General features: G+C 41.1%; 1 protein-coding gene across 3 annotated transcripts in view; it reads left to right on the plus strand.

Annotated features, from left to right (window-relative positions):
* mRpL3 (mitochondrial ribosomal protein L3) overlaps positions 1-20,126 on the plus strand; it is a 53,357-nt gene that overhangs the window by 17,452 nt on the left and 15,779 nt on the right. For all 3 annotated transcript variants that reach the window (XR_011899899.1, XM_072300541.1, XM_072300538.1), the window contains exons 2-6: positions 2,576-2,672; positions 4,631-4,882; positions 6,280-6,408; positions 13,732-13,892; positions 18,608-18,797. Coding sequence is in view for 2 of the 3 variants with exons in the window: in XM_072300541.1 (XP_072156642.1) it covers positions 2,576-2,672; positions 4,631-4,882; positions 6,280-6,408; positions 13,732-13,892; positions 18,608-18,797 (829 nt within the window). In the remaining variant the exon portion in view is untranslated. The remainder of the gene's footprint in view (positions 1-2,575; positions 2,673-4,630; positions 4,883-6,279; positions 6,409-13,731; positions 13,893-18,607; positions 18,798-20,126) is intronic.

Consider the following 20,126-nt stretch of genomic DNA (forward strand, 5'->3'; position numbering starts at 1 on the left):
CGAGTTGCCTGGGCGGAAGTCAAACTCGGGATCTTCTGATCATAGGGCTAGCACTATACAACCATTACACCACAGGAAGGCGAGTTGGTAAATGTGTATGCATATGAAATCTCAAGAATGAAAAAATGACCCTCGTTTTATCCAGTTATCATCACTTCTGTGGAGAAAATATCATTTCACTCAAAAATGCGTTTTCTCGCAAAAAAACTTCATTTTCCAGAAAACTGGCAACTGCTGGAAGAAAATGGGCATCATTTTCGGATTCAGCAGCCAAAATTACATAAGATCCACCCTTTGTCCAACGCTGACCTTGCCTTATCTCTCTTATCTTGTTGCACAGCGGAATCGGATTACTCACAAAATCACAAAACCGCTGCACTGAAATGACCGAAAAAGGCCTCAGACGCAAAAATACGCAAAAAAACCTATTACTCCCTGTTAGAGGAATATATGAGCTACATTCTGGCACCGATAAGAACGTGTTAGCTCTTGTTAGTGATAACTAAAAGTTAAGGTGAAGGTCATTTTTTGCCTAAATTATGACAAAAGTCTCGTGGTGGTCATAAAATTAATCTTAATACTAAAAACGATTAAACTATCAAAAAGTGCTCCCTTTGAGCTTTCTGTTCCATATTTGATCGAGGATCTATGCCGACTTTTAACAAAACAGCACGAGGTAATATGTGATGACGTTCACCTCGAATTCTCACATTTCTTCATTTATGTCTGAGTCTGTGAAGTTGGCCACCATATATCCGATCTTAAAAACACTTAAAAAAAATTCGATCGGTCATTTCACACTTGCCAAGGGATGTAGATAAGGGCTGCATGCTAGGTTGCCAGATTTCCGCACTTTCAAAAATCGGATTTTTGGCCACGATTTGGCGCTCCCAGACCATAGTGCGTTGGCAGAGAAGCTCTTCTCTTGTTGCGGACGTCAAATCTCCGCGGATTCGGCGGGAGCGGCGTGCACCTCGGCGCGTTCAAACGGCTCGCGTTCGGCCACACATGGTCCGATTTTGTTGCGATTTGTTTTGTTGAACTCAGTATATCCTGAGGAAGATTTTGAGCCCAAGTTTTTTAAAATTGGTCCATTCCTATCGATTTTAGAGAGGGGGGATACTTACTTATTGAACGCCCTTCGTAGGTGTGATGGAGAGAGTGTTTAAGAGGATATCGGTGGGGGGGGGGAGGAAACGAGGAGAGAAGAGGGGGGTTGAAAGGGGAGGGGGAGGAGAGGAGGGGAGACGGACAGACACAAAGGCTTAAGTGATCTCACACTTGGTTTTTCTGTCTGCCTTCCTCTGCCTAATATATCCATATCCATCCGTCTCTCATAATGAAATTACTGACCGTTTGACAAAATTCTATCCTGTCACCCGGACAAATTCAATACGAAATAGAAAGTGACAAATCCATTTAATGACAGCATAAACTACTCATTTCAATGAAGACTTTCAAGAACTCAGTCCCCTCATAGAATACTACACTAATGGGACTGAGTTGAGAATTCTGCTTGTTTTGATGGGAGGAAAAATTTAACGTCATGTTTAACGTCAAAACAAAACGTGCTCCTTGATTAGGACTAAGTATTACGTTAAATATGTAAAAATAGTTGAATTTTGTTGAAGCTATCCTTGTAACAATGCAGGGACTGAGTTGAGCTGGTTCAAGATGATTTTCACGTTCACACTTTAAAAAAGAATACCTAAACACGTTCTTGTCAGTCATCACAGCGATTGCACATATTAGGTGAGGTCAAAGGATCACACTGAATAACAGCAACCACTTGTTTTTTACAAACAGCGCCCCTGGTGGCTCCCGTGTGAAGCAAAAAGTGGGGGGACTGAGTTGAGATGAAAACCTTGTGACAAACCTTCTGCCTCGTCTCACGACGGGAATATTGTCAGTATTCTTAAGGCATACGAAAGAAATAAAAAGTAGAAGATCCATACATCCTAAAAATGTCAGGTTTAAGTTTGTTCGCTTCGGTTTCCAGCACCCTACAGCCGTTTGAATTGCGGAACCTCAGTTGTGTGACAGGGACTGAGTTGAGATTTTTTGCCCTTCTCTGCCTGCTAGGAAACAGAAGTTTAGTTCTATGATGTTTTCCGAGTATGCGTCTGTCGCAGAAAGTTATTCTGCATCAAAAATAATTTATCTGAACTCTGTTGATTGATATGTGTGCCAGAAAAGCCTGTGTGACAGGCATAGTAAAAATAGCAGAGAGCTACCCAAGATCTACGCAGAAACTCTGTAGCCCTGGTAAGTCACTTTTTCCCATTTCCCACAGTAGACTGCATACTACAACTGCGGTCTCGGCGGTAGACCCTTTACAACAACGTCGAATCGGAGGGTAGACCGCTCACGACAAGAATACTGCTCTTTAATCTTGTTTTTTTATTTTGTATGGTTCAATATAAAACTTATGCATAGTGTTACTTTGACCTGTCCAACTTAATGGGCTCTCTGTATCATCCTCCTTTGTAAAATGCAATTTTCGTACATAGGTATTTTAAATAGTCCTTTTAAAACAATCATGGGCAATGTTTGTAACCCTTATTGTCTGTTCCAGCCTTCTTAGTTCTGTTCAACAAGTAAGAGGTACTAAAAAATATGTTCGACCTTTACGAATCAGATACCCTATGTGGTTTCTGCGGCAGAATAGAGCGGTAAGTATTTCCTGATTATTCAATAGTTAACTACACTAATGCATAAACCTGTTTTAGAAAGTAACAACTCAGAAGTATGCAGTATATACCTTCAGTAAATTGTACTTTTTGAAGGTAAAAAAAAACACCTTTTCTCTTTCATCTTGTCTTTTGCTACCGCACAGTTGATGAATTAAGATATTAAGGAACTCAGTAATTTTATTCTGGACTAGTAACCGGTATTTAACAATCTGTATAGATCGAGTGCCAGGAACAATCTCTGGGGAATCCCAAAAAAGCTGAATTTTGGACCTGTAGGCTCCGTTTTTCCTGTTTTCTTGAGAATTTATGAGAGGAGTTTTGATTTTACAAGTCGAGGTGTTGGGGAAAATTTTGTAATAATGTAATATAAATTCATGTCTGTCTCTGTCCTGGAACAGCTACACACTTAATTGTGACTGGCAATTCAACGATTTTATCAATTTTTTAAGTAGTTAAGTAAAACTCAAATTTTGTTTTTGAAGACTGTATGAACATCGGTGTAAGAGGAAATATCCGTTCATGAACAGCGCGGAGAGGGGGGGGGGGGGGGGTTTACTCCTCTGTTTGAGCCCACACTTGGACGGTTGGACCACAAAAGCCTTATCTGATGGAAATTTCTGCCATTTTTGTTGTGTTGCATGCTAGACCTAAGCATCAAAAGGAATTTTGAACCTTGGATTTTCAGAAATTGTTTTTATACTCAGTAAATTAAGAGATGTCACATATCATTTTTCTGAAGAATGTTTTAAAACCGAGAGAAAATATGCAGAAAGGTCTTAAAACGCAACGTTGAAAGAAGCTCCTGCGATTTTTAACAATTTTCCTGCCAAACTTGGCAATGCTTTTTTTGGAAACTCTCCATAATGGAGACAAATTACTTAAGCTGAGACACTTTTTTGTACTCCTAATGAGCTCCTAGAAAGGTCACAAAATTAAAATTTTATCAGAAGTCAACTGTAGGTGCTTCGGATTCAACTTAGAGTCTACTTGGACTCATCATCAGTGCAGTGCAGTCTCCTGACGTTTCTGCTACCAAGCTCAGAGAGGTTATGATAACCAGACCAAGATTTGGACCAAAGACATAAAGACGGAGTGCTCGTATCTAGAGGCACGGGGGAAAAGTGAAGCCTGGTTTGGCGCTGGGTGCTTGTGTGAGTGTGTAAATGAGCGCGGGAATCCATAGCGGCAAACGGAAATTTGATTTGAACTTGTCCTCTTGATTTTTCCACATTTCTTCTTCGAAATGTATTTTTAATGCCTAAAACGAATATATTAAGAAAGTTGGGACTGCGACCTATTATAATACACCTACTTTTGCTCGGTAACCGGCAGTAATCTCAGACAAAGTTAGTTTTTCTTCTGCTCATGGTGGTTCTGCAGGTTCAAACAGGCCGTTACAGTTCTAGATGACCGTTACTCCCAAATGAAATTGATCGGTCGACGACGGACCAAAGCTAACCAAAAGTTAAAGAAATATGAGTGGGTAAGTGAATTTGGGCAAAAACCAACCTAGAATACTTTGTTTCCGCAATTTTATTTAGTTCCCGCCCTACATTTGAATTTCAAACTTGTCCCGATTTCGCCGCCAATCCTCTAGCCAATAGTAGAGGTGGTTGAAAAGAAGCTTCATTTTTTGCTTTTAGCCCTCCGTCTTTATGTCTTTGATTTGGACATGCAGTGGCAAGCAAACTTGCCGTCATTCATTCACGACCTCTTGGAGCTTGTTAGCAGAAAAGTCAGAAAGCTACTCTGCTCTGATGACCACTGAACATTGAATTTTAACGCATGTTGGCAAAATAACCAACTCTCCTGTCTAAACGACTCGTGCGTCAAACTACATCTGGTCTTTACAAGACTTAACACTTTTGCACCAATTTGAATGTTTTATCCATGTGATGTTCATTTTCATATTATTCTGCCTCTAACCTAAATTTCAGAAAACCATTGAAAATTTGACTAAAGACAACAAAGCATTTATACAAGAAGTAATCTGTGATAAATTTGGGTTGGAAAACATTGAAGGTGGCACACCAACTTGCGTTAGTTTAAGTCCATTGAAGTCGGATCCAGCAGTGTACACTGAAAAGTGGAGACCTGGTACCCGGAGAGTTGGCCTAATAGTCAGAAAAATTGGTGTTTATCCCATGTGGCAAAAGGATGGCACTCAAATTGCCACGACCTTATTTCAGGTAAATTTTTAAGTACCTATTTTCAAATGTTAAAACAAATGTAAGACTTACATTTTAGCAACCAGATTCGAGCAAGTCACTGTCAGGTCCTGTCACTGTTCATCCTACTATTCAAGCATTGCACTCCTGTACTTGCTGAGTGATAACATTGTAACTTTATTTAACGTCCCTCCCCTTTTTTCCTGTCATATCAAACAATCTGCTCCGGCTATTGCTAGTAAAAATTTGATTCTCTTTGTATTGAGCTCGTTTCGTTTAAGTCTCTTATTGTATGACACTGTTCTTCAGAAAATATGAAGAATAACTTAATGTTTATCCGATCTTAAGTTTATAATTGAACATTATGTTGGGAAAAAATTCAAAAATTTAAAATAGCTACTTAAACAACTATTGTCACCTCTGACTCATTACATTAACACCCCAGAACTATTGTCACCTCTGTTAAAGTGAGGCCTGGACATGATACTGTTGCTTGAGCACAAGCTTCGAGTTCCGTAATAAGTTTTTTGTGCTGAATCCAGGAGTTCTCAAGCCAAAGCTAAAATGGCATGTTGCGCCTATGGTTTTGATCCTATGAGCGAATTCCTCTGTGTGATCTTTTGAGTCTATCTTCGAAAGACCCTTATGACAAGGCTAAAAAGGCATGTTGTGCCTAAGGTCTTGAAACCTTCTTGCAGTTTCTTGTACTTTTTTGTGTGTTCTATTTCGTCTTCATCTGGGGGAGAAAAATTCGCGTTTTGAAGTTTAGTCAGACTACCATGTTGCAGCATCTGACCCCTGTCTCTTTAGTTGTTTCGGGTCAAGTGTTGCAACTGTGATGATAGATACTATTCTTTTAATCTCTCTTCTATGCTACTGCAGCTATAAACAGCATTTTTTAGTTTCATTCTAAGTTGCAACCTCACCCATCTTATTGATTTTAGATCAATTTTAGATTAGGTTCTTAATTTTACTTTTTTTTTTCTTATTTTTGGTGGCCTTGCTGTGGACAGGAGTGTAATCCATTTTTATTTCTTTCAATAAAAAGACGTTGAAGTATAACTTCTATCAAATGAAGGACAAAACCTCCTCATAGTCAATACGAATTCATGCTTGCAAGTGCTTTTGAAATCAGTTCTGTGTATTTTAATTCTCCCAAATTTTTAAAAATCAAATGAAAGCTCTCCACCTCCACCCTACTAGGTAATTGAAATTTTAAATATAACCAGCAGAGCACTGACATCCCAATGACATGCTTTACAATTTTGCAGGAAGCCGAACAGTACATTTTCAACAATCAGTTTATCACTGAGTCTATTTTTCTGGCACAGTTCGAGGATGAACTCCAATGAAAGAAAAACATGGTTCAGAGTATGTTGTCTTAGGTATCGATTTTATGTTTTCTTTTCCCCCCCCAGGTTGCAGATAATCATGTGATCAAATACATCCCTCCCAATGAATTTGAACCTGTAAGGAAACGGTACCGCGTGAAACAAAGGGAGATGGGTGCTGTAATTGTGGGAGCTGACAGTACAGATCCACAGAAGGTAACATTTCAGGGTTGTAAAGACCCTTTTCTTCCTCTGTTTTCACCGGATCCTGACAAAAAGCTTCTTAACTTAATTCCAACTTAATGATTCATATAGCTGACTGCAAAATCAACAAAAGGACAGGTATTGTTAGGGGCCATTTTTTGCCGTAGAGAATTTCTGGGGCATCGCCAATTCAAGTCACATGGCCCCACACTACAGTCCAAGCACTATGTTCGCGATTGTTTCCATAGATTGTGGCGCCACACTACAGCATTTTTTTGAGCCCGAAAACGTTGTCTTTGCTATTGATCTTCGTCGCACATTTGTGGGGGAAATCAACAGCTCATACGATGTTTTGCCATTAAAATTAAAAAATGCGTGTTTTCTCTTGATTCCCCTCAAATCTTTGTGGTGGAGATTAACAACTAAATCACCCTTAGAACTGCCCTACAAAGATCTTCCCCACGACGAAACTTTAACGCCTATCTCATTCTAAGGGTTAAAATTTAAACTCTACCTGTTAGGGAACCCAACCTAACATATCCTAACTTATGGTAGCCTAATTTATCCCAACCTAACCTATCCTAACTTCCTCTCACTTATGCTAAATATACCTTATCCAGAGAGTATAGAAGGTTAGAAGCCCGACTCAATGCTTAGTAATTTAAGCAGAAGCGCTTGCTGGCAACGTACGCAACTACTATTTTCTATTGTTTTCCTGTGACTGGCGGCGGGTATGTTGCTGCCGGACCACCTTCACAGAGGCAATTTTTCATACCTCGTCCGTCCGCAACTCTCGCTTGGCCAATCAGCGCAGTAGTATGGAAATCCCGCTCGCCGCGCACTCTCACGCCAACGTACGCAACTTCTTGCTCGCGGCTCAACTTCTGTTTCAATTCTTCCCTATCCAGTCGGGCCTCTAACCGTAGATTAATAGCTACCTGAAGGGCAGCAGTCGGCCATCTTTGCTCCGATTCTTGAAATCCCCACGACCCCCGCTCAGCCTACCGTTTCAAATTTCGCGGGGAATTAGAGCAAAGTCCGGCCGCTCTCCCTCTACGTCTCTCTGCCGTTTCAAATTTCGCGGGGAATTAGAGCAAAGTCCGCTTCGAAAAGGTGATTTTACGCGATGTTACGGGAGGATCTGCCCGTTACCTTTCTTGTAGCTATTATTCTATGCTCTAATCTTCCATACTCTCTGACCTTATCTAGCAGGTGTCACTATATAAATTTTGCAAGCTGTCATGCTTTTAAATGTGTGTATGCAAGTAATTTTTTCGTTGTGGGGGAGATCTCTGTGAGGCATCTCTGAAAGTATATTAGTTGTTGATCTTCTCCACAAATGTTTGGAAGGAATCATCAGCAAATATACGGTTTCTCATTTAAGTGGCGAACATGGGATGAGCTGTTGATTTCTTCCACAAATGCGTGGCCAAAAGCAGCAACTATAATAGTGGGGTTGCTTAAAATCAAAAATCACCTTAACAGTTCAAATTAGGCTACCAGCATGAAACTTGGTGATAATGTAGTTTAAGGTACCTAGAACGTTAATCCATCGGAACTCATGGTGGATCTCCCATGTCTCCCTGTAATTTGGCCGCCATTTTCCAATACAGCCGCCATAAGCTGATTTCCATTATTATTTCATTTTTCAGGCGTTCTAACTTACCTATTAACATGAAATTTGGCAGTAATGTACTTGAGTATGTCAAGAATGAACAATCTGGTCTAGAAATTGACATTTAAGTCCAGTCGGCCCTTTTATTCTTGCTAATGACCGCCATTTTAAAATTAGCGGTTTACAGCGCTGTTTCTCCGCGGTATATCAAATTTTCGCGGCTGTGTTGCAATGAGATGTACGCAATTTGGCAGAAATGCGCAAAAATATGTTGACAACAAAAACCTATCGAGATCCAAGTTCAGTCGGCCATTTTTACCCAGGCCAATGACCTCTATTCTGGAAATTACCAGCCCAGTCCTGCTCCTCCGCGGTTTCTCAGATTTTCGCGGCTGTTTTGCAGCTCAGCGCGTGAATTTTGGCAGGAATATCCATAAGTCCGTTGAAAATAGAAATTTATCGAAGCCCAAGTTTTGTCAGCCATTTTACCGTCGAACTTGGCCGCCATTTTAGAATAAAGCGATCTGCCCTGTTCTTTCGAGGTTTGTTGGATTTTTGTGGCTGTTTCGAAGCGAGATGCGTACAATTTGGAATGACCGCCGGCGTAAGACTCATTCGCTTCAGCGTGAAAACCCACCGCTTGACCTGGGTCATTCCTAATGCTATCACCTGATTGGCTGCCAACTGAGGTTGAAAACCCCATCCCAAAATTTGAAGTTCTTAGGCTTGTCCTGTATTCAGTCACAAGATTTAGTTTTGCTTCATCGTTCGAACGACGGACATCGAGTGAACGAGCCCGTCGAATTATTGTGCAATTTGATTAAGTCGTCAGTTGATTGAGCTATTGAGTCGGTTAAGTTGATTAAGCTGTTGATCCGTTGACAAATATTACGCGAATGTTGAGTTAACAGGTCAAGCGGTGGGTTTTCACGCTGAAGCGAATGAGTCTTACTCCGGCGGTAAAGCCCGCCCCCCGCCTGACTTAACGTCAAGCATTGCAAGCATCCTTGCTCCTAGCTCCAAATGGTATTTCAGCAGCTAAGAACTGTTAAATTGGTCCGGCAATATAAGAACAAATTAACTCTTTTTCCAATTTATTTTATCCCATTCAACCAATAAGGAAATTTCAAAAATAGGTGAACTCGGCACACTTCAAGCTTTCTCTGTTGAGGAAGGTATAAAAATAGGTGTTAGGTGGTAAATAGGTGATCTTTGAGGTGAACATCAGAATGTTGAAGGAAAGGGTTCGATTCATGGAGAAATCAGTTCTAACCATGCTCACACATTCATTCCCCTCATCTCATCATTCCTGCAGGAAGAAATCGCAGGGACTTGCATTTTCTTATCAAATACGTCTCCAGACTTCTGTTATCTGAAATTTCTTGCTATATATAATTCGGGGCTGGAGACATGGATGAATGTATACACTGTTCGGAGTCTCAGTTTGAGCTAGGATTTTGCTTCGGACATGACGATCATGGCGGAAATGGCGGCCAAAATACTGGGAAACATGGGAGCAGGCATTTGAGGCGCCTCATGAGGTTATGCTGTACAGCATCGACTCGTAGCTTCAGCATCAATGCCGTATGCCCAGGTAGCGGCCGTTCGGGCATACGGCTCCGAGCCTGATGCGCTCAACCTGCCGGCCGCCGGCTTCGGGCATTGAAGCCCGATGCTGGAGAGCCGACCGAGCCAGCCTCAAGCGCTGATGCTGAGGTTTGATGCTGGCTCAGGGACCAACATGGGCCTCAGCCTCTGAGGCCGGACCGTCGGCTTGCGGCCCGATACGGCCTCAATTTTCGGACCCGCCACCCAGCTTAATTACCGACGGGGCTGTCCCAGAAGACCGCGACCCTCGGACTCGGCGATGAATTCGCGGAACACCCCTTTGTTTACGTTTCCCATTGGCGCGGTGGCCCACGCCGGGGCGCTGGCGTCCGACGCGTCTGCTAATTGAAGCCGCTAATTTTGATGCTGGACTCAGCATCAAAACTGATGCAGCATCAGAAAAGGAGCCGGGAGTCGGCTTCACCAGGTGAAGCCGCCTCAACGGCATATGCGCTCCCCCGGCGCACTGATCGAAGCGGCATGAAAGTCCGCGCCGGGCCTCCGCCTCGCGCGCCGATGCGGCTCCGTTTATGATGCTCCCTCAAACCTCAGCTCTAAATCCCTGCATGGGAGATCTACCTTGTGTCCCGATGGATTATCGTTTTAGATACCTTAAACTATATCATCACCAAGTTTCATGCTGGTAGCCTAATTTGAACGATTTTAACCCTAAGAGACCCCACTATAAAGCGTTTTTAGACTTAGAATAAATGCCGGATTCTGCAGATTGGCTGCTCTCTGTGATGCAGATCAGTGCAGCTATCTTTGGTCGTCTCTCAATAAAACATAGTGTAGATCGCATCAGACAGAAAGGACAAACATATTAAGTTGACCCCAAAGTTGCCCGGTCCTTTAAAGAGGGTGGAAGTCCAATTTTTCAAAGGACCCCGCACGGTTCTTATGGAAAATTGCCCTCGGTCAAATGCGTTGAAACTTCAGTATGTTGTGCAGCATGTCATCATGAACAAAAGTTCCAATAGGCCAAACAAGATCCCATGTGCGGTTTTCGAGATATTCGCCATTTTATGTGCGTAAACGGAGGTTTCGCGCGCTCCCGCCGGAAGCCATACCATTGTGCGGCGCCGCTCGTGCCCTTCCCTCCCAGTCACTCTCCGCTGCCCCGCCGCCCATACCTTGGCTCCTCTATCGCTCCAACTACGACGCTCACGAGGCTGCGCCCATCATTACCGGACCGCGCCCGCACGCCGTCTTCTTACGCGGCCTCTTCTTCGGCCATGTCGCCTCTTTTTCTCATCGATCCTTTCTCTAAGTCTTCAGTAACGTTTAAGAAGTCCATTTTTACTAAACATGATAAATGCTAGTTATCACAAATAAATACAAAAAAGAGCAAAAACAAAATGATAATCCATGCGAAAGTACGTATGAAGGTTGGATTGCCTAAGAGAGCGTTTAAATAAAACAAAACTTTTTTTGTATTTTCCTTCCCTCTTCCTTTCTTCTATTTTTCTTCATTTTTCTCATGTGGAAGCAGTGGAAAGTAACTTCTGTTGGAAGATGATTGTTGATGTTTTTCTTTCTTTTCTTCTTTCTTTCAATATTGACTGACGGAGGTTGAAGGTAATTTATCCGGCTGACGATGCCCAAGTAGGAATTAAGTTTTGCTTATTCTGACTTAGCTGAACCGCACCAATGGAGGAGGAGAGAGGGAATCATTAATAACTGATCTCTAGATGAGAGATGTCCCATTTTAGGCGTAAATGGTCACATTTTAAGTCGCTCCAACTGCAGCACCACCTTATCAGCCTCTTATTATCTCTTATCGTATCCTCCTACTCAGATCGTACATCCAGACATACTCCATAGAATGACGAAAAAGAGTGCAGGTGACCGTAACATTCATGCGCGTACGCGGCTTTTTTGAGTACGAGTTTTCTCCAGGTTCATAAAAAAGACCTTAAAGAGCGGCTAGAAGACCATTGCAAGCAAATCCCTAATAACTTTCGATGGTCCAGGTCTGAACGCCGATCGTAAACTCGTCTCGCATAAAAAGCCGCGGTAAGCGCATGAATTTGACGATCGAACCTGCAACTCTTTTCATCATCGCTTGGAGTTTGTCTTGGATGTACGATCTGATTTAGAGGATACGATCAGCAGATAATAAGATGGCGGATTAGGTGGTGCTGCAAGTTGGAGCGACTTAAAATGGGACCCATTTACGCCTAAATGGACATCTCTCTTCCTTGAGTCAGTTATTAATTGGATCCCTCTCTCCACCTCCATTGGTGCGGTTCAGCTAAGTTCAAAATAAAGCAACTTATTCCTACTTGAGACATCGTCAGCCGACTAATTACCTTCACCTTCCGTCACGTCATTAATGAAAAGAAAAAAGCAAAAAAAGAAAAAAACATCAACATCAGCTTCCAACAGAAATTACTTCACTGCTTCCACAGAAAAAATGAAGAAAAAAAGAAAGAAAGGAAGAGGGAAGGAAATAAAAAAAAAGTTGTTTGTTTAACGTCCTCTTAGGCATTCCAACTCTCCTACGGTGCTTTTCGCATGGATATCATTTGTTTTTCCTTTCTTTTTGTATTATTGTGTTATTCAGCATTATCTGTTATAAAAATGGACTTCTTAAACGTTCTGAAGACTTAGAGAAAAATGATCGATGAGAAAAAGAGCGACACATGGCCGAGAAGAGGCCGCGTAAGAAGACGGCGTGCGGCGCGTCCGGTAATGATGGGCGCAGCCGCGTGAGCGTCGTATTGGAGAGATAGAGGACCAAGTATGGGCGGCGGGGCAGCGGAGAGACTTGGGAGGAAGGGCACGAAGCGGCGCCGCAACATTGGTATGGCTTTTCCGGCGGAGCGCGCGAAACCTCCTTTACGCACCATAAAAACGGCGAATATCTCGAAACAACCGCACATGGGATCTTGTTTGGCCTATTGGAACTTTTGTTCATGATACATGCTGCACAACCATACTGAAGTTACAACGCATTTGAACCGAGGGCAATTTCCATAACGAACCGTGCGGGGTCCCTTTGTTATTTTTTTTTTTTTTTTTTTTTTTTTTTTTTTCATTTTTTAATGCCCTTTTTACATCACATTCTTGTTTCTTTGCATCTGTAACTTGCGCAACAAGAAGGGGACTACCACTGTTTTCTCAAGTAACATGATAAGAACAACCGAAGAGTTCATAAATGCAAAAAAATAACGATTTTGAAGAATGGACTTCCCCTGAAAGCTTTGATTCAAGTAGAGTCTCAATTCATTCAGATCGATTTGAACACCAATGAATTCTGAGAAAAAAAAAATCATTTTTATGAGAGATAGTAAAATAATTTAAATTTTTGGTGATGAAATAATTTAGAAAATTGAGTTCCAAAATCTCATAAAACATACTACAAGCGCATTCACGTTTATTGTCCTGATGAAATGAAATAAATGACTTAAACTATGCCTCGTGGTTCCAAACGAAGTTGAATGTCAACTTTTTACATTTTCTCTAGCACCTTATTGGTGGTAGCGGTGGGAGGAAGGGAGGCTTGGGTATCTATGGCCAGGAATGCAGAAAGTGCTGATTATGCGCCCTTCTAGATGCATGAAAATGTATCAAGGCCTTGAATTAGTAGGAGAACCCTGCAAATTTGAAAAGCGCTTTAAGTCTCAAAAGTTTTGCAGATTTTTGTTGGACATTATTACTCTGGGCAAGAAAGAAAGAGGGGGAAAGGGGGAGAAAAGAACTCTACTTGTAAGTTTTTATGATCAGCTTAACTACTCTTTTAAGCCACTCTAATCTTCAAAAACTCAAACGCAAGCACACTCACACTTCCTCATAGCTTCTTTACTTCTTGGAAGGGGGGGGGATGTGTCAGCTCCACTGGTTAGAGTACAAATGAATCGAGAAAAATAGAAAGAGCGTTTTGCCATTACTCAGATAGGAAGGCTTTATGACCAATTATACAGCACAAGCGTTGAGTCCAGTTTCTTCTAGTTCCGCCTCCAGCCTGGCAAGTGCCAAGGGCCCTACAGGCAAGTGCCTACCATTTTAATGTATTTGTGAAAGCGCATTGCGTACGCGCAATCCAAGTTTTTAAAAATTATCCTTTTGTTTGTAGTCTAGCATGAAACATCAATTTTTTATTTTTTTAGTTCACAAAAGAGTACTGCGGTCTATTTGATGCAGCAGGAGTTTTACCCAAGAATAAACTGTGTAGATTCATTGTTTCACCTGAGGCTGCTCTGCAAGCTGGAACCCCATTGTACGCTTCGCATTTCCGAGTCGGTGATATTGTTGATATTCGTGGCAAAACGTAAGGAAAGCTGCATTAGTTGCCTCCTATTTTATTTAAAGAAACCAGCTCATGATGCTTTCGCTCCAATTCTGGAAATCAAATGCTTATTTTACTCAAAGCGTCTAAACAAATGTAATGCTGCGTTCCTTTTAAAAAAAAAATTTATGATAGAAGAAAAATAAATCTTCATTTTAATCCACTGAGAGTCAACGAAACCTTTACCATATACCTTCTGAAATATCATGGCATCTGAATCGCCAACCTTTGATGAAGAGTTGAACTTATTGTAAAACTGCATATACTGTATACATTAAAGTTCCATTATTGAATCGTTATGGAGTGACCTGATACTCTAGCTCAGCAATGCAATTTATCAATTGGTGAGCTTTACAAATGTACTTCATTTGATGATTGAATAAAACTTGTTTATCTGTTTATCTAGTGTCTTATTCTGATCGTAATTTTTAGTTTATTTTCGTAAAAAATATACTATTGCGATCTCCCATGATGTCGGACCCAGACCTGAGACCTTGTGAAGCGTACCAATCTCGGGTTGTAGATCACAAAAACATGAAACGAAACTTTAAGGATGTTCTTAGATCACTGTTAGCTTCTTTTGGGGCCTGCCCACGGGAAGGGAATACAGGCTCCAACTTTTTTTTTCAAATAGCTACCCTCCCTTTTGACACATCAATCAAAACAGGTTTAAAAAAGAACATTTTTGGCGCCAACCGCAAGTCGAAATCTTGATTTTTGACCAAGTGGTAGCCGGTCAAAGTTCAAAATAACGGAAATTTGACATCTCCTTTGTTAATGAATTGGGATGAAACATTGTATCCAGGAGTTTTCTGGGACAAAAGAAACCATTTTGGCATTAGTTTTCCGGAAAATTCTGTCCTTCTCAAAATGGCGCTCTAGAGTGGTGAGAGAATATCTAGGATGTATTTCAGTGGATTTGCATACAATTTGGCACCTAAAAAACGAATTTGTCATTGGATTTTTGAAATTCCGAATAACTTCAAAATGGCAGAAACTTGGTATTACGAGCGTCTACTGATGGTTTTGCATGAATCTCGGCCACTATTTTGAGAGTATTTAGCATTTCAAAAACGTAATGCTAAAGTGCCATTTTTGTCAAGCCAGAAACCAACAGGACCCCGAGTTTCATGCGAATCCATCAGCAATAATACCAAGTTTCCACCATTGCAAAGTTATTTAGAATTTCAAAAATCGAATGAAAGATTCGTTTTTCTCACGCCGAAGTACCTCTTGGTACCATATTTCATGCAAATCCACCGAAAAGCAGCCCAAATATTCTCCCACCGCCCTAGGACGACATTTTGACCGCCGTCATTTTGAGAAGGACAGAATTTTCTATTTATAATTTGATTTATGAATATCCCGAAAGTTTCGTCTGAAAATATTAATTAGGTAGAATTTTAGAGGGAGTGGGAGGGACTTTTGGGACACCCTTAATATATATAAGTATACACATGAACTTGAATGGCATATATTTTCGTAATCTACAATCCGTGATTGGCGCTCTTCACAAGGTCTCAGATCTGGGTCCGACATCATGGGAGAGTGTATTTCCTTTGGAAAATATACTAAAAATCACGATCAGAGTAAGACACTAGATAAACAGACAGTTTTTTGGGACGAGAAAAACTATTCTGGCATTGGCTTTCCAGAAAATTCTGTCCTCAAAATTGCGGCGGTGTAAATGGCGGTCTAGAGCGAGTAGAGAATATTAAGACTGCTTTTCGGTAGATTTGCATAAAATTTGGTATCCGGGGGCACTTCGGGACGAGAAAAACGTATCTTTCATTCGATTTTTGAAATTCTGTATAACTTGGTATTATGAACGTTTACTGATAGATTCGCATGATACTCGGGGACCTGTTGGTTTCTAGCTCGACAAAAGACTTTTTGAAATGCCAAATACTCTGAAAATGTCATTTTATCAAAAACCAAGATTTTGACTCGCGGGTTTTGCCAATAACTTTCTGTTTTAATCCGCTTTCGATTGATGTGTCACAATGAGGTGTGATGTGATGGAGAGGGGGGTCACTATTTGAAAAAAAAAGCTCGGGTCTGTAGCCCCTTTTCATGGGGGGGGGGGGGGGCGCGCTAACGTTTCGGGGGCCCCAAAAGTATCTAACATTGATCTATGAACATCCTTAAAGTTTTGTTCTAAAATATTGTTAAGGTATAATCTTAGAGTGGATGGAAGGGACTTTTGGGACACTCTGCATATTTGTATACGTGTATGTATGTTTGTATGGAGAAGTTAATATGTAAAATGGTGATCAAGTTTAACATTGGTCTAATAGGGATCAACAAAGTGTATCAAACAGCCACATACACATACGCAGTCGCAAAAACCGCTAAAAAGGGTTCTTGTTATAATTTTTAAAGGCTATAATTCGACAAGCAATTGTGATTCTAAACGTTTCATTCTACCACGGGACAAGTGTGTAGTGACCCCTGGCTGAGTTAGAACGAGGCATTGAGTTGGATGTGGTTTCTGAGATAGTACCTGTGAAAAGGTCAAATTTTTCGTAGGGGGTTTTTGGCATTGGTGTGGAATTTTTGTGGAAGTTCTTTAAATTTTATCCAATATGCTTTTTCCAAGCAGAATCTTGAAGTTATAAATAAGAGATAATCAGCGTTTGAGATATTGGTGATTACAGGAAAGTGATTGCTGGAACACAGGTCACCATGCACGAACCAGCTAAAGAGTGGGAGGAGATTTGCAGTACTTATAGTCAAGTCTACGCTTGAATAAGATTGAGCACTCAGGTTAAGATATGTAGGTTCTTCAGTATTCCGCAGTGCAAGGTCATCATTTTCCAAAAAAAAATTCTATTACTCTCTTCGAGGATCTATTTTCTTATTTCCTCAAATTGGATTGTGGGCAATAAAATCCCAACATAGTATCAATGGTGGCGGATTTCTTCCAGCGATATCTTCATTTCAGGGGGTAGATATATATTACAGATGGTAAGCTGAAGGTTATTAATAATTAATTGAACTGCAACTGCTTGAAAGTTTGTTTGCGGTGGAAGAGAGGTTGGAGAGTGAAAACTTCTGACTAAAAGGGCAGCACTTCCAGATGCAAGTAGGTTGTAAGAGTTATCAAGTCTGAATATGGAATAGGTTTTCATACTAGGTGAGTCTTGTTTTCTTAGTTTAGTTTCTTGCAAGGCAATTATCATTGGTTTGTACAATTTTTCAAGGCGATTCGATTCTGCCAAATGGGCGTAATAACCATTAATATTCCACTGTGAAATAGTCATAATATCTAATTAATTGTACCAGGGTAGGGTGAGTGAATTGTTGGAAAATGAGAGAGCAAGCAATTAGGAGAACTCTGCGTCCTCCTCGGTGAAACTGTAACTTTCATTCCTCAGGGTGGTTGTCAACCTAGAGAGTCTGTGTTTCGTGGTACGCGGAATTTGACAATCTGCAATGTTGATCAGGAACTCAGCAACCGAATGTAAGTTGTCAGTGAAAGTCTTAACTGACTTAACAAGGAAATTTATACTTATACTAGCTGCTCTGGGCGCGCTTCGCGCGCCCGGCACGTCTAGCAGGGGGGCTGCGCCCCCTGGACTCCGGGTCACTCGCTGCGCAAGTGACATTCAGCCCGCATCGCGAGTCCATTTTGTAGTGGTTGCAAATGTTTTATCACTATATTATGAAGAAGTCGCCAGACAACTTGTCCTGCAATACCTCATCAATTGAAGCTGGATTCATGATTATTTTATCAAAAATATCCTCAGAGAGAAAAGGATAGAAAAAGAAATATCAGAACAGAAAGGAAAAGAAAAGACAGACAAACGTAGAAGAGACTCAAGAAAAACACAGTATAACAGAAAAAAATGCAGAAAAATAACAGAAAACGACTCCACTAAGGTAATCTAAGCTCAGCTGCGTGTGAGCATGAGCAAGATAAAACAAAAACACCAAAGAGATTTAAGAAAAACACAGCAGAGAATCTAGGAAAACACAGTAAAACAGAGAAAAAAAATACAGTCGAATTACTAAAGAAAACTACTATCAAAGAAATTCTAATCATTCGGAAAGTAATTCGCTGGCGTAATCTATGCTTAGCTGCGTGAGAGCATGAGCGAGATTTATCATTTACTGACCGCCAGCCGCTAGGTACCTGGGCGGGCGAGCGACAATACGTAAGCGGTGGCATGGTTCGATTGACAGAGGAGTGGGGAACGGTCAGACGTAGGGGAAAGGTTCAGGCTGAACCGTTCAGCACAGCGCAGTGTCAGTCACTGGGTGGAGAAGAAAGGCGGAAAAGGGACACTTCCCCTTGAGTGAAATAGAAAAAGGTGGAATCGCTGAAAGTCTGAATCCTTGGAAGCTTATATTAATGATTTATTTTTAGAATTATAAAACGATTTTGTCAATGGAGGAAGATGTAATGGAATGTCAGAATCAAATAGGACTCTGAAGGGGCATGCTTGCTACAATGTGCTGGAGTAGCCTCTAACGCCCCATCTTGGGGGGGGGGGGGGGGGGCTAAAAAATTTTTCGAAGAAGTCAGAACCCTAGAAAATGTGAAGCCAGTCTGCCCCTGGTTAAATTATCAGGTCAAACTGCCATTAAGTTTTAGATTGTTAGGATTCCTGCTAAATGATGGTTGACCGTCATCACTTGTTCCTGCGTTTCATCATCCGTACGAGATTAATCTAACTTTTTTCCATATTTCCCAGTATATCCCGAGGTTTCCAGGGTGTTGTCAGACGTTGGGGTTTCAGAGGACAACCAAAGACTCACGGATCTACCAAAACTCACAACAGACCTGGGAATATTGGAGGAGGAGGTGAAAAAGCCAGAGTTTGGCCAGGTAAAAAGTTACCGGGACACATGGGCAACAAATGGCGACTGCTTAAAGGCCAAGAGGTATGTATGTGGTTTCTTTTTTTTTTTTTTTATTTTAAGACAGCTAGTATTTACTTACAATGACGCTTTTAGTTAAGTTGGTTTGAGCAGAAAAGAAATATTTAGATCAAAGTAAGTGAGTCACGTAAATTATAATTTAAAAGCACTGTACCTAATATGTTTGCAAGGTAGAATAGGTATCTTTATGTTACCTGGAATGCTTTGGGACCAGCAGATTTCTAAAGAAAACAAAAGAAGGATTTACTACGTACGTTACTACCAACTTTCAAAGAATTGAAGGCAATTTTTCAAATCTACTGTCCGTCAAAGTGAGCTCTGCGTGTGAATTTGATAAAAATCAAATTTTGCCCTTATCTCCCCCAAACTTTGGCGTACTTCAAATCGTTTGATATGCCGAAGGAGACCATAGATATGATCCTCCATGCAAATTTTGAATAAAATTGAATGAATAGATTCTGAGATACGGCTGTACACAGATTTGGGGGACAATGACGGGCGGACACGCATTTTTGCAAATTTGGTTCTTTTTTTTCTCCAGGCACCTTCAGACATCTAGAAAAGATGAAATTTCAACTTTTTTTTCCGTTTTTTTTTTTTTGGATAACAACACTCTCTCTACCCGCAAGGGTAGCAGGAAAGTACAAAGTATTTTAGTAAGCAGCCAATCCAAGGAAGAGGGACATAAGCACAGCTATTTTGTACGAGGGTCATCAAAAAAGTAAGGTTCCCTGCCTTGTATCTTCCGAACGAAAAAAGATAAATCAAATCGGTAAAAAAACACATATTAAGCTTACTCTAGGCTTTACAATAAATCCAAGTTTTTGAAAATCGGTCCAGGGGTTCACGAGAGGCCTTACAAGACTGAGATTTTACTAAGACAACCTCCTGTTGCTGCGTGTCCACCTCCCAGGTCAGGATGCGCGGACAGTTGATTATTTCAGACTCAGGTATCCCCCTCTAAGCATCACATCAAAAAGGAATTCAAAATTTCTCATCGAATAGGTCTTAACTTACTTATTGAGGTAGTCTCCACATTTTTTTTTGACATTTCTGGTATCATTACAGCAGCTTCTTGATGCCGTCCGCGTAAAAGCTCTCACCTTGGCTCCAAAACCAGTCATTGACAGCGATCTGTACCTCTGAATCAGTTGGCAATCGCTTTTCATCATGGAAGTTTTTCCGCTCGGGAACAGATGAAAGTCAAATAAGACTAAATTAAGAGAGTATGGAGGATGGGGGGGAAAATTCCCTGACACAAAGCAACTGATTTGGAAGTGCAGATCGCTATTTAAAGGTGGATTTATGATGTTTAGAGGCGGACACCCGAGT

The sequence above is a fragment of the Bemisia tabaci genome, chromosome 1 (genome assembly GCF_918797505.1).
Source record: "Bemisia tabaci chromosome 1, PGI_BMITA_v3".
NCBI classification, from domain to species: domain Eukaryota; kingdom Metazoa; phylum Arthropoda; class Insecta; order Hemiptera; family Aleyrodidae; genus Bemisia; species Bemisia tabaci.